The sequence below is a fragment of the Marmota flaviventris genome, chromosome 9 (assembly GCF_047511675.1).
Source record: "Marmota flaviventris isolate mMarFla1 chromosome 9, mMarFla1.hap1, whole genome shotgun sequence".
Lineage (NCBI taxonomy): Eukaryota > Metazoa > Chordata > Mammalia > Rodentia > Sciuridae > Marmota > Marmota flaviventris.
The window spans coordinates 66,143,628-66,160,015 of NC_092506.1; the positions used below are offsets into that span (position 1 = coordinate 66,143,628).

Here is a 16,388-nt window from a genome sequence, read left to right on the forward strand (position 1 = left end):
CACAATCTTTAAGAGATGAGATAGGATTGGGGAGTGGCTAACATGAGCTAGGAAACATCCAGTTCCAGCCCCAGCACTGGGGGAAAAATGAGATGATCTTTGTACATAAGTCCTTCTGGCTACAACTTGGAGCCCACTTTCTTTCTATGGTTACAGAGCAATACTGCATATGTGAAACTAAAGGAAACTAAAGTTGCATGTTCTGCCTTTGGCCAATCAAAGCTACTGGATGAATGAGTCAGGAAGCCTTGGAAATGAGGGATAAGTTCTCTCCTCCCTCCCTTCCTCCCTCCCCCCCTCCCTTCTTTGGTACTGGGGATTGAACTCAGGGGTGCTCAACCACTGAACCACATCCCCAACCCTTTTTTGTATTTTGTTTAGAAACAGGGTCTTGCTGAGTTGCTTAGGGCCTTACTAAGTTGCTGGGGCTGTCTTTGAACTCGTGATCCTCCTGCTTCAGCCTCCAAAGCCACTGGGATTATAGACATGTGCCACTGCACTCGACTTCACTCACATTTCTGATTCTACCTGTCATCTTTCTTTCTTTCTTTTTTTTTAATGCACAAGAACATTTATTGCCATATTATTTTTACACTAGTAAAGAATATGGGTTAAAAATTCTCAATGATATTGAATACATAAAATATATTTACTCTGTCCTGGGAAGTTGTTTGTCCTTTATTTCTTTTATTATAAGGCAGGAACTCTTCTTTTTAAGAGCACAATTTTTCATATCTTTGTATTTAAAGTATGTTCACGCCAATTCATGTCTTTATACATGTACTTTGGGTTTTTTTGCATTACAATTCTTATTACACATCTATACCACAATTTTTCATATCTCTGTTTGTATATAAAGTAGGTTGACACCCAATTCGAGTCTTCATACATGTACTTTGGATAATGATGTCCATCACATTCCACCATCCTTGCTAATCCCCTGCCTCCTCCCTTTCCCTCCCACCCCTCTTCCCTATCTAGAATTCATCTATTCCTCCCATGCTCCTCCTTCCTACCCCACTATGAGTCAGCCTCCTTATATCAGAGAAAACATTTGGCATTTGTTTTTTGGGGATTGGCTAACTTCACTTAGCATTATCTTCTCCAACACCATCCATTTACCTGCAAATGCCATGATTTTATTCTCTTTTATTGCTGAGTAAAATTCCATGTGTATATATGCCACATTTTTTATTATCCATTCATCCACTGAAGGGCATCTAGGTTGGCTCCACAGTTTAACTATTGTGGATTGTGCTGCTATAAACATCGATGTGGCTGTGTCCCTGTAATATGCTGTTTTTAAGTTATTTGGGTATAGTCCGAAGAGAGGGATAGCTGGGTCAAATGGTGATTCCATTCCCAGATTTCCAAGGAATCTCCATACTGCTTTCCATACTGGCTGCACCAATTTGCAGTCCCACCTGCCATCTTTCTATAGAATACTATTGCAGGGTCAATGATGTTGGAATCTCATCGCTTTAAATTTCCTTTCAACCTACCTTCACTAGAATTATGTCTTTTCAAGGTGTGTGAGCTATCTCAATGTATCACCCCAAACAGGTTTAATGACCTCCTTGAAATAAGAAGACCCATACTAGCTAGAATCTGGAATAAGGTCCCAAAGGCTAGAGGGCAAAAATAAATCCAGTGCAACTAATTTGTTGTCAAGACAAAAAGAATTCTGTCTCGACATTTCCAGTTCACAACTATTTCCTTTGGCAAATAGATACTTTTCTGAATAGCTACTTATTTTAGCTCAGTAGAAGACCTAGATTTTGAAAACTGGAGTTATTTTAGCAGGAATACATATTATTGGGTACTTGAAGGAAGAACAGTGGCTATTACAGTAAAAGTGATGAGAAGTAATTCATTGTTTTATCTTTGAGATGCTTATTATAGCCTTATATCAGGACCACATATAAGTGCAAAAGGAAGAGGTAGAAGGCTGTTATTTCTAGCCTCAGTACTTTTTCACTACAGCAATCCAGCCAGACAGATCTATGTCTAGTTAATGCTAGTCATGGATGGATGAGCTGATGCTCTCTTTAGGTCCTACTTAAAAGCAATTTTAGGTTACTTTGGAGATCATATGAGGTAAGTAATGTAAAAGTATGTATGTTTTAAAGATTCCTTTTTTTCTGGAATCTGGTATGTGATGTGGCTGTTGGAGGCAGTATAAGAGTAAAGCCTACCTGCATACTTACCTTTATCTGAGCCATTGCCATTTCAAGGGTGCTTAAGCAGAATCTCTCTGAGGTTTTAATTTGCATTTCCAAGATGACTGAACATCTATTCACATGCTTATTGGCCATTCCTATATCTTTTTTTAAAGTATCTATTCAAATATTTTTGTCTTCTTCTTCTTGAGTTGTAAGAGTTCTTTATGTACTTACAAACAAATCCTTTGCCAGATATTTGGGTTCTGAATATTTTCTCAAATCTTGTGACTTATCATTTTGTTTTCTTTCTTTGGTACTGGAGAATGAATCCAGGAATATTTTATTACTGAGCTACATCCTCAGATATTAAAAAAAATAAAAAAAAAATCTGAGACAGGATCTCACTGTTGCTAAGGCTGGCCTCGAACTTGAGATCCTCCTGCCTCCCAAGTCACACACCATTTTGTTTTCTTTTTCTTGGCAGGGGATATGAGGGATTGAACTCAGGGGCCCTTGGCCACTGAGCCACATCCCCCCAGCCCTATTTTGTATTTTATTTAGAGACAGGGTATCACTGAGTTGTTTAGCACCTCACTTTTGCTGAAGCTGGCTTTGAACTCGTGATCCTCCTGTCTCAGCCTCCTGAGCCACTGGGATTACAGGCATGCACTGGTGTGCCTGGCCCATTTTGTGTTCTCTCTTTCTCTCTCTCTCAATGGTGCTAGGGATTGAACCCAGGGTCTTGTGCACGCAAGGCAAGCACTCTACCAACTGAGTTATATCCCCAGCACCCCAATTTTGTTTTCTTAATGGGGTCTTTTGAAGAGCAGAAGTTTTAAAATTGCTAATACTACTTTGTATTTTTTTCTCTTTTGTGTCTTATATAAAAATCTTTGTTTTTCCCAGGTCACAGAGATCTTTTCTTCTAAAACAGTAATAGTATTATCACATTTTACTTTTGGGTCTCTAATATATTTGAATTAATGTTGAGTGACGAGATACAATTTAAGGGTTGATGTTCTTTTAAAGATCATTCCTATATTGATATCTGTTTCAGCATCATTGGTGGAAAAAGTTTTCCTTTCTCCATTCAATGTATGTGAAATCATACATAGAATCATACTTTCAGATTATGGCAATTTAACTTACGATGGTACAAAAGTGATACACATCCAGTAGAGCCAAGCTTTGAATTTAATCTTTTCCTGGGCTAGTTATATGCTCAGGACACTTTTTTGTAATGCAGGGCAGTTTCTAGCATGCCACATGATCACAAAGGTGAACAACCAACACTCTACACTGTATGTTGCTAAACTATTTAATAATTCAGGTATATTGAATGCATTTTTATCTTAGGGTATTTTTAACTCATGGATTTAAGGGGACATAATCCCATCCTAAGTGGAGTAGCACCTGTACATATGCATTTTCCTGGGTTCACTGTTCTGTTCAGTGATCTATAAGATCATCCTTTCACCAGCACATCTTTTTCCACATATTTTTAATTGGTGTATTATAATTACACCATAGTGGGACCTGTTGTGACATATGCATACCTGCACACAGTTTAACAATATAATTTGGTTAATACAATACCCCAATATTTCCCTTTCCCTCTCCTCCTCCTTCCACTGGGTCCCCTTCTTTTACTCTACTAGTCTCCCTTCGATTTTCATGATATTCCCACCCCTCACCTTTGGGTTTTTTTTTTTTTCCTCTCTAGTTTCCCACATATGAGAGAAAACATATGTGGCTTTCTGAGTTTGGCTTATTTTGCTTAACATAATGCTCCCAAGTTCAATCCAGTTTCCTGCAAATGACATAATTTCATTCTTCTTTATGGCTGCATAAAACTCCATTGTGTATAGATACCACATTTTCTTTATTCATCTGTTGAAGGACACCTAGGCTGATTCCATAATTTGGTTTTGTGAATTGTGCTGCTACAAACATAAGCATGCATATATTACTATAGTATGATGACTTTAATTCTTTAGGATAAATACCAAGAAGTGGTATAACTGGGTCATATGATGATTTCATTTCTAGTCTTTTGAGACACCTCCATACTGATTTCCATAGTGCTTCTTAGTTTATAAACCCACCAACAGTGTTATTTTTCCCTCAACATCTTCTCCAGCATTTAATATTGTTTGTATTCTTGAAAACTGACATTCTTACTGGAGTGATATGAAATCTGTGTATTTTTTTGATTTGCATTTACTTAATTGCTAAAGATGTTGAACTTTTTTTTTCATTTGTTTGTTGGCTCTTGTATATACTTCTTCTTTTAAGAAGTGTCTGTTGGGCTGGGGTTGTGGCTCAGCAGTAGAGTACTCACCTAGCACGTGAGAAGCACTGGGTTTGATCCACAGCACCACATAAAAATAAATAAAATAAGATAATGGTATTGTGTCTACCTACAACTAAAAAAAAATTTTAAAAAAGAAGTGTCTGTTTTGTTCATTTGCCCATTTATTAATTGGGTCTTTTCTTTTCTTTCTTTTTCTTTTTTTTTTTTTTTTTTTGGTACTGGGGATTGAACTCAGAGGTACTCAACCACTGAACCATATCCCCAGCCCTAGTTTATATTTTTTAGAAAGGGTCTCACTAAGTTGCTTAGCATCTTGGGCTGGGGCTGCCTTTGAATTCACAATCCTCCTGTCTCAGCCTCCTGAGCCACTGGGATTACAGGCATATGCCACCATACCCAGCTCCAATTGGGTCATTTTTTTGGGGGGGTGGTGGTAAATTATTTAAATGATTTATATATTCTGTTTATGAATCCTCAGTTAAGAGAGTAACTAGTAAAGATTTCTCCAATTCTGTAGGTCTCTTCATGTACTTAATTATTTCATTTGTTGTGTAAAAGCTGTTAAACTGGATGCCATGTCATTTATTAACTCTTGGTAGTACTTTCTGAGCTTTAGGAGTCCAACTGAGAAAGTCATTGTCTGCACCTATATGTTGGAGTGTTGAATTTATGTTTTCTTCTAGGAGTTGTGTAGTCTAATTCTTAGGTCTTTAAAAAAGTATTTTATTTTTTAGTTGTAGTTTGACACAATACCTTTATTTAATTTATTTATTTTTTTAATGTGATGCTGAGGATCGAAACCCAGGGCCTCGCATATGCGAGGTGAGCGCTTTGCTGCTGAGCCACACCCCAGCCCTAATTCTTAGGTCTTTGATCCATTTTGAGTTGACTTATACAGGGTGAGAGACAGGAATGTAGTCTCATTTTTCTACATAATGATAGCCAGTTTTTCTAGCACTATTTGTTTAAAAGGCTATTTATTCTCCAACATACGTTTTTGACTGCTTTGTAAGGATCAGATGATTGTATCCGTGTGGTTTGTCTGTCTTTTATACTTCTCTACTGGTGTATGTGTCTGTTTTTTATGCTACTGTCATGCAGTTTTTGTTCTATAGCTCTGTAGCATTATTTGAAGTCAGGCATTGTGATGACTCCAGCATTGCTTTTGTTTGTTTGTTCAGATTGCTTTAGCTCTTCTGGGTCTTTTATTCTTACAAATGAATTTTAAAACTGTTTTTTATAGTTCTGTGAAGAATGTCATTGGTATTTTGATGGGGATTGCACTGAATACGTATATTGCTTTTAGTAATATTGTTACTTTAACGATATTAATTTTGTCTATCCATGAATATAGAAGATCATTCTATCTTCTAGTGTCTTCTTCAATTTCTTTCTTCCGTGTTCTATAGTCTTTATTGTAGAGGAGGTTTGGTTACGGTTTGGTTAAGCTTATTTAATCAAACTCTTAATTTAATCAAACTCTTTGGTTAAATTTATTCCTAGGATTTTTTTTTCTTTTTGAGGCAGTTGTGAATGGAATTGTTTTCCTGATTTCTCAGCAGATTCATTACTGATGTATAAGAAAGCTATTGATTTTTGTATGTTGATTTTGTATCCTGCTGCTTTGTTGAATTCATTAGCTCTAGCAGTCTTCTGGTGGAGCCTTTTGGATATTCTCAGAATAGGATGATATTATCTGCAAACAGTGATAATTTGACCCCCCCTTTTTTTATACTTTTAATTTCCTTCTCTTATCTAACTGCTTTGGTTAGACTTTCTAGTACTATATTGAATAGGAATGGCAATAGTGGATATTCTTGTTTTGTTTAATAATTTAAATAAAATACTCTCAGTTTTCCCCCATTCACTATGATGTTGACTTTGGGTTTACTGTATACAGACTTCATGATGTTGAGGTAATTTATTTTATCCCTAGTTTTTTCAGTGTTTTTATCATGAATAGATACTGAATTTGTTCACAGGCTTTCTCTGCATCTATTGAGATCAATGTGATTTTTGTCCTTAATTTTATTTATGGCGCAAATTACATTTATTGATTTGTATTATGTTAAACAATCTCTGTATCCCTGAAATGAAAAAAGTTGGTCATGGCATATAATCTTATTAAGTTGTTGAATACAATTTGCTAATGTTTGCATCTAAATTCATCAGTGATATTAGTCTGTAGTTTTCATTCCTGGATGTGTCCTTATCTGGTTTTGTGTTAGGTGATACTGGCTTCATAGAATGAACTTGAAAGCGTTTCACCCCTTCATATTTCATGGAATGAATTGAGGAGTACTGGCATTATTTCTTCTTTAAAGGTCTGGGAGAATCAGCTGAGAATCTATCTGGTCCTGGGCTTTTCTTTGTTGAAAGACCTTTTTTATATTGCTTTTAATATCATTCTTGTTTTTGGTATGTTTAGGTTTTCTACATCCTTTTGGTTAAATTTTGGCAGATCACATTGGTCTAGAAATGTTTCCATTTCTTCCAGATTTTCCACTGTATTATAGTGTAAATTTTCAAAACAATCCTTCATGATCCTCTGGATTTCTGTGATGTCTGTGGTGATTTCTCCTTTTTCATCTCTAATTTTATTAATTGTGTTGTGTCTTTTTTCTTGATTAGTTTGGCTAAAGGTTTATCAATTTTATTTACATTTAAAAGAACCAATTCTTCATTTCACTGATCCTTTGTAGTTTTTTTTTTTTTTTAATTCTCTGATTTCAGCTTGGATCTTAATTATTTCTTCTTTACTGGTTTTGGAATTGGTTTGTTCTTAATTTTTCTAGGGCCTTGAGATGCATCATTGGGTTGTTTATTGGATCTTTCTGATTTTTCTTATGTAGGACTTCATAACTATAAACTTTATTAGAACCACTTTCGGAGTGTCCCAGAGATTCTGGTATGTTACATCACTTTTTTTGATTCTAAGAATTTTAAAAAATTTCCTGATTTATTCTATCACCCACTTGTTATTCAAAAGTGTATTGTTCAGGGAAGGGGGTCAATGCTGAAAAGTGATATTGGCCAAATTATATCATTATACTGAGTGCATGTATGAATACATAATAAATCCCATAATTATGTACAACTATAATGTACCAATAAAAAATGTGGAGACAAGTCAGGCATGGTGGTGCATGCCTGTAATCCCAGTGGCTTGGGAGACTGAGATAGGAGGATCGTGAATTCAAAGCCAGCCTCAGCGAGGTGATAAGCAGCTCATTGAGACCCTGTCTCTAAATAAAATACAAAATAGGGCTGGGGATGTGGCTCAAGTCGTTCAGTGCCCCTGAGTTCAATCCCCAGTAACAAACAAACAAACAAATAACAACAACAAAAAAGTGAAGACAAAGAAACAACACCCCCAAAAGTATAGTGTATTATTCAAATTCCATGTTTACATAATTTCTGCATTTGCGGGGAGGGAATGTTGATTTCTAATTTCATTCCATTTTGATCTGATAAAAAAAAATCTGTATAGGGCTGGGGTTGTGGCTCTGTGGCAGAGCGCTCACCTAGCAAGTGCGAGGCCCTGGGTTCAATCCTCGGCACCATATAAAAACAAATAAATTAAATAAAGGTATTGTGTCCATCTACAACTAAAAAAAATTTTAAAAAAATCTGTATAATCCCTTGCATTTTAATTTGTTTAATTGCTTTGTGTCCTAAAATATGTTATATTTTGGAGATGATTCCATGAGAAACTGAGAAGAAAGTAAATTTGGCTATTGTTGGATGAAATATTCTACAGGTATCTGTTAAGTCAAATTGATTTATTTATTTTTATTTTTTTTGATCTTAAGAGACTTTAGTGAGTTTATGTCTGGATGATCTCTCTGCTGGTGAAAGGTGTCTGTTGAAATCACCCAGTTTTACTGTACTAGGGTTTATCTAAGTCTTTAAGATCTGTTTTATGTAATTAGGTGCATTGATCTTTGGGGCATAAATATTTATTATATCTTCTCATTGAATTGTTCCCTTTACCAGTATGAAGTGATCTTTTTTTTTTCTTTTTTTTTTTTAAATTTTTTTTATTGGTTGTTAAAAACATTATAAAGCTCTTGACATATCATATTTCATACATTAGATTCAAGTTGGTTATGAACTCCCAATTTTACCCCAAATACAGATTGCAGAATCACATCGGTTACACATCCACATTTTTACATAATGCCCTATTAGTAACTGTTGTATTCTGCTACCTTTCCTATCCTCTACCATCCCCCCTCCCTCCCCTCCCATCTTCTCTCTCTACCCCATCCACTGTAATTCATATCTCTCCTTGTTTATTTTTGAAGTGATCTTTGTCTTCTAATTTTAGCTTGAAGTTCACTTTGTTGGATATGAGAGTAGCTACTCCTGTTTGTTTTTAGGTTCCAATTTGCATGGTGTATCAATTTCCATTCTTTCATAAGTCTGTGACTTTTCTTTGCCTGTAAGATGAGTCTCTTGAAAACAACATGTAGTTAAGTCTTGTTTTTTAAACCATGTCTTTTAATTGGAGAGTTAAGACCATTTTTATTTGGTGTTTATATCATATGTCTATTCTTCTCATTGCGATTTATTTCTAATGTTTAATTCTGGTTCCATTTCTCATTTGCTTAGCTACTCTTCAAATGAGATTTGTCTATTTGCAAGCTCTGGGGTTTGTTTTTTATTCCTTCTTTTTCTTTTTTTAGAGAGAGAGACAGAGAAAGAGAGAGAATTTTAATATTTATTTTTTAGTTTTCGGCGGACACAACATCTTTGTATGTGGTGCTGAGGATCAAACCCGGGTCGCACGCGTGACAGGCGAGCGCGCTACCACTTGAGCCACATCCCCAGCCCTTTTATTTCTTCTTTGTGTAATATTTCCTCAAGTATTTTCTGTAGTGCTGGCTTAGCAGTCATGAGTTCTTTTAGTTTCTGTGTATCTTGGAAAGTTTTTATTTCTGCTTTAATTCTGATGGATAGCTTTGCTGTTTATAACAATCTTGATCAGTTATATTCTTTCAGGGCTTGGAACACATCATTCCAAGCTCTTCTGGAATTCACAGGTTTTGCTGAGAAATCATAAGTGATTCTGATTGGCTTACCTCTAAATGTGACCTGACATTTTTTTTATTAAGGCTTTTAAAAATTCTATCATGATCTGTATGTTGGGTGTTTTTATTATAATGTACTATGGAGAAGTTCTTTTTGGATCTTGTCTTTGGGGTTTGAATGCATCCTGTATCTGAATGTCTACTTCATTCTCAAGGTTGGAAGTTTTTCTGATATTATTTTCTTGAAGAGTTTATCCATGCCCTTAAGCTGCATCTCACAATTTGCTTAGATTCCAAGGATTCTTAAATTTGGTCTCTTAATGTTGTCCCAGAGTTCTTGAATATTCTGATCATAGTTAATAATTTTTTTTTTATCTTTTCTGGTTTAGTGAGTTTTTATTTTTATTTATTTTTAGATATACATAACAGTAGAATGTATTTTGATATATTATACAAACATGGAGTATGAATGTTTACTTTGTCTTCTAGTGACTGGCCATTTTGTCTTCTAGTTCTGAGATTCTATCTTCAGCATGGTCTACTCTATTGCAAAGACTTTAAACTGAACTTTTTATTTGATTTATTGTACCCTCATTTCCAAGATTTGTTTGGTTCTTTTTCAATAGCTCTATCTCCTTATTTAATTTCTCATTCATATCTGGTACTGACTTCTTTAATTCATTTAGATGTTTCTCTGTGTTCTTTTAGAATTCATTGATCATTTTTATTATTGTTCATCATTTGTTATTTCATCCATTTCCAAATCTTTGTAGTTAGTAGCTGGTGAATTATGAACCTTAGGAAGTGTCATGTTACCTTATTTTTTCATATTCCTTGTATTCCTGTGTTGGGTTTTATGCATCTGTTGGGAAGGATTTCTCTTCCACTCTTGGATATGGGCCTTTTGAGAGCACTTCTCTTGGTAATGTGTTCTGGGATATCAGATTGTTGTAAATTTTTCAATATATTTCCAAGTGGGATTTGAATATAGTTTCCCTGGTAGCTCTTTGGTGATAAGTAGCATATTTGGATACAATGTGTATTGTGTCAGAGACTGAGGATCCCACTTTCCCTTTTGGTATCACAAGAATGGGGTCCTTCTTGTAGACCCAGCAATTGTACTGTACACAGCAGGGTATGTGGGGTACATCCTCTGTGACTGTGCTTCCATGCTTAACAAATCTGTATGTTCTAATGGAATATGAGAGTGATTTAGATTGAAACCCCTTGTAGATGTGGTGCCCACAGTTTTTGTGTTAATTTTGTTTTTGCTGTAGGAACAAATATCCATGAATGGAACCTAGAGGCCTCCCCATTCCTACTTAGGCCTGGTTGGTTTGGGGTTTTGTCTTTTCTATTCTTAGTATTAAAGTATCATTGAAGTTTAAGCATGTTTAAATTTTGATGAACAAGATAGGCTGTCTCTTGGCTGGATTTTGGATTTAGCACAGCAGTCTCTACCCTATGTTCTCACAGTGTCCCCATAGATTCTCAGAACCTCATGTAAAGTGGGGGGCAAATAATAGCACTGAACAATATATAGTATTAAAATAAATACCACGTTTCTAATGACATCTATAATGCTAATTACCACAGAACAGGAATGGTAGGGTCAGCAATTGCTAACAGCAAAAACAAATAGCCATGAACTAGGTATGACACTAAAGTAAATAGCAGGTGTCAACTTGCCAACCACAGTACTAATAACTGCAACAACATGAACGATGAGTATAGGAATTATATAAACCAAATAGTTCTAGAAGATGGTAAAAATATTGTTCATTAAGGGAAAAGACAATGTAGTAGGAAAGTAAGAGAAAATTTGAAATGTTCAAAATGTGAGCAGAAGAGATGTAGCCAGTGATTCCTACAAAGGAGGAGGAGAAAAAAAAATAAGTAAGTAAAGACAGAATAAGAGAATTTGGCTATGACAGGGAGAAGAAAGGAGTGAAAGAAAATCAAAACAAAAACTCTAACCCTCAAAAGACAAACTAGAAAAATAAACTTTAAAAAATGAGAAAAAAAGAAAAGTGTGTGTGTGTGTATCAACCCAGTGATCAACACAGCAAGAATACCACGGGGGAAAAGAAGGAAATAATATTAGTGAAAAATGAAAAAATTGATCCCACTGAGGTGGTCAAAAAAGGTTGGATGTCCAGTGCCTATTCCAGGTTAGCCTTTCTTCCATTTTGTCTTGAGCAAGGGCTGAGGGCTATTTTTATGTTTATTTTTATATTGCTCACCAAGCTACAGCTGAAGTTGACTGGAACTGAAGTGATTGAAATAATTCTCAGCTTTCCTTCTAACCAGTAGAAGGTAGGATGGAATGGCAAGTATAGTCAATTGGAATCCTGTCAATGCACTTCCAGGGTGGGACTGTTGCAGAGTTTTTAATGGGAAGGTCTGGTGGCTGGGGGTTAGCTTTAATCAGGTCTTTGGGTCTATGTTGGGTGGCATCTGCTCGGAAGAGATCAGATCCAGCATACTCCTAGAGCTGGGCAGATGCTGATCTCTGCATCTCAGGGGCCTCCCATGGATTCTATTTGTAGGGTCAGGGAGCCAACCCTCCACAGGTTTCTCACTCTACACCCAAGAATGTGGCCTTTCCAGATTCAGACCCTGAGTATAATGACACTTGCCTTTTCAGTTTTCCAATCCTCTTCATCAGGTCATGTGAGCTACCAGAGTCAAAGGGATGCAAGTCTCCCTGAGTACAATCTCCTCTCTGCCTCTTTTAATCATATTCTGCTAGGTAAATTCAAGGGCACACAGTATGGCAATTTTGCTGCTCCTGAAGCCAAGCTGCAGTGTGGCCTTCTCAATATGGCTCTCTACTTAACAGTGCTTTTTTTGGTGGTGGCGGGGAGGGGTACTGGGGATTCAACTCAGGGGCACTCAACCACTGAGTCACATCCCCAGCCTTAGTTTGTATTTTTGTTTAATTTAGAGAAAGGGTTTTGCTGACTTGTTTAGTGCCTCACTATTCCTGAGGCTAGATTTGAACTCCCAATCCTTCTGTCTCATCCGCCCAAGCGTCTGTAATTACAGGTATGTGTCTCTGTGCCTGGCTTGCCAGTGCTTTTCAAACACCAGTTTACTGTGTAGCCTCTGGTTCAGCTAAGTTCAGAGACCTTTTCTGTTCAACAGGTTTGTCCCATATGTTTCTGTTAACCCTACCTTTGCAGTGAACTGGTGCTACTGCTACCACTAGCTTGGCTACCATGTATTCTTTCTTGTCTTTTGTTCAATGAACTTGAATTTCTGGATCTCTAAGAGTCTGACTGTCTGATACTGAATTTCAGTGAATTTTCTCTTTCACCACTTACTGCTGAAATTCAAGCAGTAGGAATTTGGAGCAACCAGAAATGCAGCCTTCCTCTAATACACCATCTTCAATCTCCCACAGTACTGTCATGATTACCAATATTTGATAGGAAGTCTTGAAATCAGATAGTATAAATCCTTTAACTTTACTGTTGTTCTTTAAAAAATTTCTTTGGCTATTCTAATTTTATTGTTCTTTTAAAATTACTTTGGGCATTGTAGGTTGTTTGCATTTTCACATCGATTTTAGAATTATTTTATCAATACCCATGAAAACCTTGCTGGGATTTTTATTTGGATTGTGTTGAAACTATAGATCAATTTGGGAAGAACTGCCATTTTATTAAAGTTAGTTCTATTTCATAACTATATTGTATCTTTGTTATATATTTCTCTATTTTTAATTTCTTTCACCAATGTTTGATAGTTTTCAATGAAGAGGTCTTACATGTCTGCTAATCAGTTTTTTCCTAAGTATTCCATATTTTCTGGTACATTGTGAAAATTTAAATTTGCCGATATGATCCTGCACACCTCTAATCCCAGTGACTCAGGAATGTTACGGTGGGAGCAAGTCCACTTAGGATCAATTTAAACAAAACCCTGTCTTGAAATAAAAAATAAAATGGCTGGGAATGTAGTACAGTGGTAGAGTGCCCCTGGATTCAATCCCTAGTAGCAGAAAAAATATATATACAGAAGCACAGTCGAATAGAGATGAGTACAGGAGAAGAACTGTGAAGACCTGGTTTCTTGTCCTGCCCCTTGTTAGCTGTTAGCCTGTTTCCTTGTGATAAAATGGAGCTAAATTATCTGCACTGGCCATCTCTCAGTGTGCTTATTCAAGTGACATCATGAAAACATTCTCACAGATATTGTGAATAAATATATTTATAGCCATTTCTCTATTTGCCTTAATTCTTATGAAATAAATCAGATATTTCTAAATTAATTAACTCAGGAACATGACCTGTAATCTGCTGGCTATGGTAGCAATTCAGAACCAGCTCTGACAAAGCCTATGAGCTCTGTGCTCATTTTGCCTAACAATGGGAAGAAAAGGTCATAAAAATAGGTACAGGTTCTGTACCTATGACACAGCTGATGATGTTAGAAAGCCAGACAGACCATTATTCTAGAGCAGTGAGTCCTTGCTCGAAAAATTTCTGTGATGAAAAAATGTTTTATGTCAGTGTTTTCCAGTATGGTAGTCCCCATTCCCACAGGACTATTGAACTGTGACTGGTATGAGGGAGGAAATGAATTCTAAGTTTTACCCAATTTTATTTAAATAGCCACATGTGCAGAGTAGCTACCTTATGGAACAATGCAGCTCCAGAGCAAAAGTGAGATATGGATTTGTTCAACAATGTTGAAGTTCTCTAACTTTTCTCTCTTAGCCAACAAGTAAATCATCTACAGTTTGCAATTCTGAAACTGTAGTCAAATGCCTTTTACCCCCAAATCAAACAAAAATTTTATAGTATAATTTTTGATAATGAGAACCCAATTGTTACTTTGTAGCAATACAGATGAAACCAACAAATGTGAAGGCTACATAAACAAAAAATTCCTTTGTTTTATACATGTTTACCTGAAAAGATATGTTACCTTCTTTTCTTTTTTTTTTTTAAGAGAGACACAGAGAGACAGAGAGAGAGAGAGAGAGAGAGAGAATTTTATATTTATTTTTTAGTTTTCAGCGGACACCACATCTTTGTTTGTATGTGGTGCTGAGGATCGAACCCGGGCCGCACGCATGCCAGGCGAGCGCGCTACCGCTTGAGCCACATCCTCAGCCCTTACCTTCTTTTCTTTAAAATTAAAAAGCAGTGAAAAATAGGAGTTGCCTGAGAGTGGTCGTGGCCACCTCCTACCTTGCATTTTCCGTTCTCCGACTTATGCACTGGTGCAAGTAGAGATACTCCTGAGGTGCACTGGTGGACAAGGTGGGCTGCACATGGTTTGACACAGAAGGTTCGAATGTGAACAAAGTTGGCTGGCTGGAGTGTGATGGGGCTGAAGATTTTCGTTCTCGCAGCAGGTGATGACTGGAGCTGCTGAGCTCAGCTGGAGAAGAGCGGGGCCCCTGACTGGCTGAGGAAATGTTTCTCAGGGAGTCTGTGAAAAGGAGAAAGAATTCTGTGAGTGAAGAAGGCAGAAAAGGTATCCTTATCCTAAAGATGGCTGTCAGAGGAAGGAAAAATATGAAGATCGGAAGGACTAATCTAGCTGTAGCATTCGTTCCCTCATATACCTGCTCCCTCTCACCTCCCAGAGAGGAGGGCTGGGGCTTCTGGGACATCTTTTTTTTTGGGGGGGGGTACCATGGATTGAGCTCAGGGGTACTCAACCACTGAGCCACATCCCCAGCTCTATTTTGTATTTGAGGGGAAACAGGGTCTCACTGAGTTGCTTAGCACCTAGCTTTTTGCTGAGGCTGTCTTTGAACTTCTGCCTCAGCCTCCCCAGCTGCAGGGATTATAGGTATGTACGACCACACCCAGCCTGGGCCATCTTGGTGGAGGCGCTCTGTAACTTTGTACTGCTCCTGAAGGACACTGCCTATCACAACCTGGGGCTGATCTGCTCTAGCTCAAGAAGTATGGCTACCTATGGTCCAGAAGTCAGGTAAGGTTAGCCTCTTGAGCATAGTAACACAGTCCTCCTCCTCAGTGATTGCTCCAGCTGTGGTCACTGCCCTTAAAAGCTATGCTGGCTTTGTTAAATGAGGCACTGCTTGCCGAAGACTCATTAACTGAGACCCAGGACTGTGTCTTACTATATTAATAATAAAAGCACAAATGTACTTGCAACTGTTCCTTTAGATTGAACCCCAGTTCCTGCTGCCTGCTCATGCAAGTCCTCTGAGGGCTGTTAAGTTTCCCACTCCCCACCGCTCTCCGTCCATTGGTCTTTCTTCCTCTCTTATCTCAAACTCTCCTTTTTTGTGTTAGAAAGGAAGTGAGGTATTAAGGACAGATAATAGTCTAGAGTTCTACACTTCAAGCCAAAGGTATTATTCATGTGGCTGGCTAAGCTTAGTCTAAATTCCTTAGCATAACATACAAGGCCTTTCAGAGACTGACCTATTTCCTGCTTTTCTCCACCCATAAACAAGTCATATGGAAGCATCATCAGTCCCTGAACACACCAGCTTCTTGTAATTCTTTGTTTTGGCTTATGCTGTTTCTTCCACCTGGATTTCACTTTGACTTTCCTAGAAAATGCATATGCAGATGTTAAGACCCTGAACAGACATCACAACCTCTCTGAAACTTTCCTGGACTGGTTTTTCTTCTGGATGCCAACAGTACTTTGTTTATGCTTTCACTATATCCATGGTCACTCTGTTTCCTTGTCTAGCCCATGGGTTTTTATGAGCTATGATCATGATGTTATCTCCATAGCTTCAGCATTTGCCTAATAGAGGTCCTACCCAGAAGGTTTTTAGTCCATGACTGCAGAATAAGCAAAAACAATCATTAAGCATTCAAAATTTTCAATAGTGAAACTTTCATTCTAATGGAATATAGGTTTAAAGATAGAAGTTCA

At 37.1% G+C, this 16,388-nt stretch overlaps 1 protein-coding gene across 4 annotated transcripts in view; it reads right to left on the reverse strand.

Annotated features, from left to right (window-relative positions):
• Positions 1-16,388, reverse strand: part of Gab2 (GRB2 associated binding protein 2) — a 191,380-nt gene that overhangs the window by 16,866 nt on the left and 158,126 nt on the right. For 3 of the 4 annotated variants that reach the window (XM_027942562.2, XM_071616531.1, XM_071616532.1), the window contains one exon: positions 14,711-14,954. In XM_027942562.2, the coding sequence (XP_027798363.1) occupies positions 14,711-14,954 (244 nt within the window). Of the gene's footprint in view, positions 1-14,710; positions 14,955-15,922; positions 15,988-16,388 lie in introns of those variants that run through there. The other variant, XM_071616533.1, reaches the window with a different exon arrangement.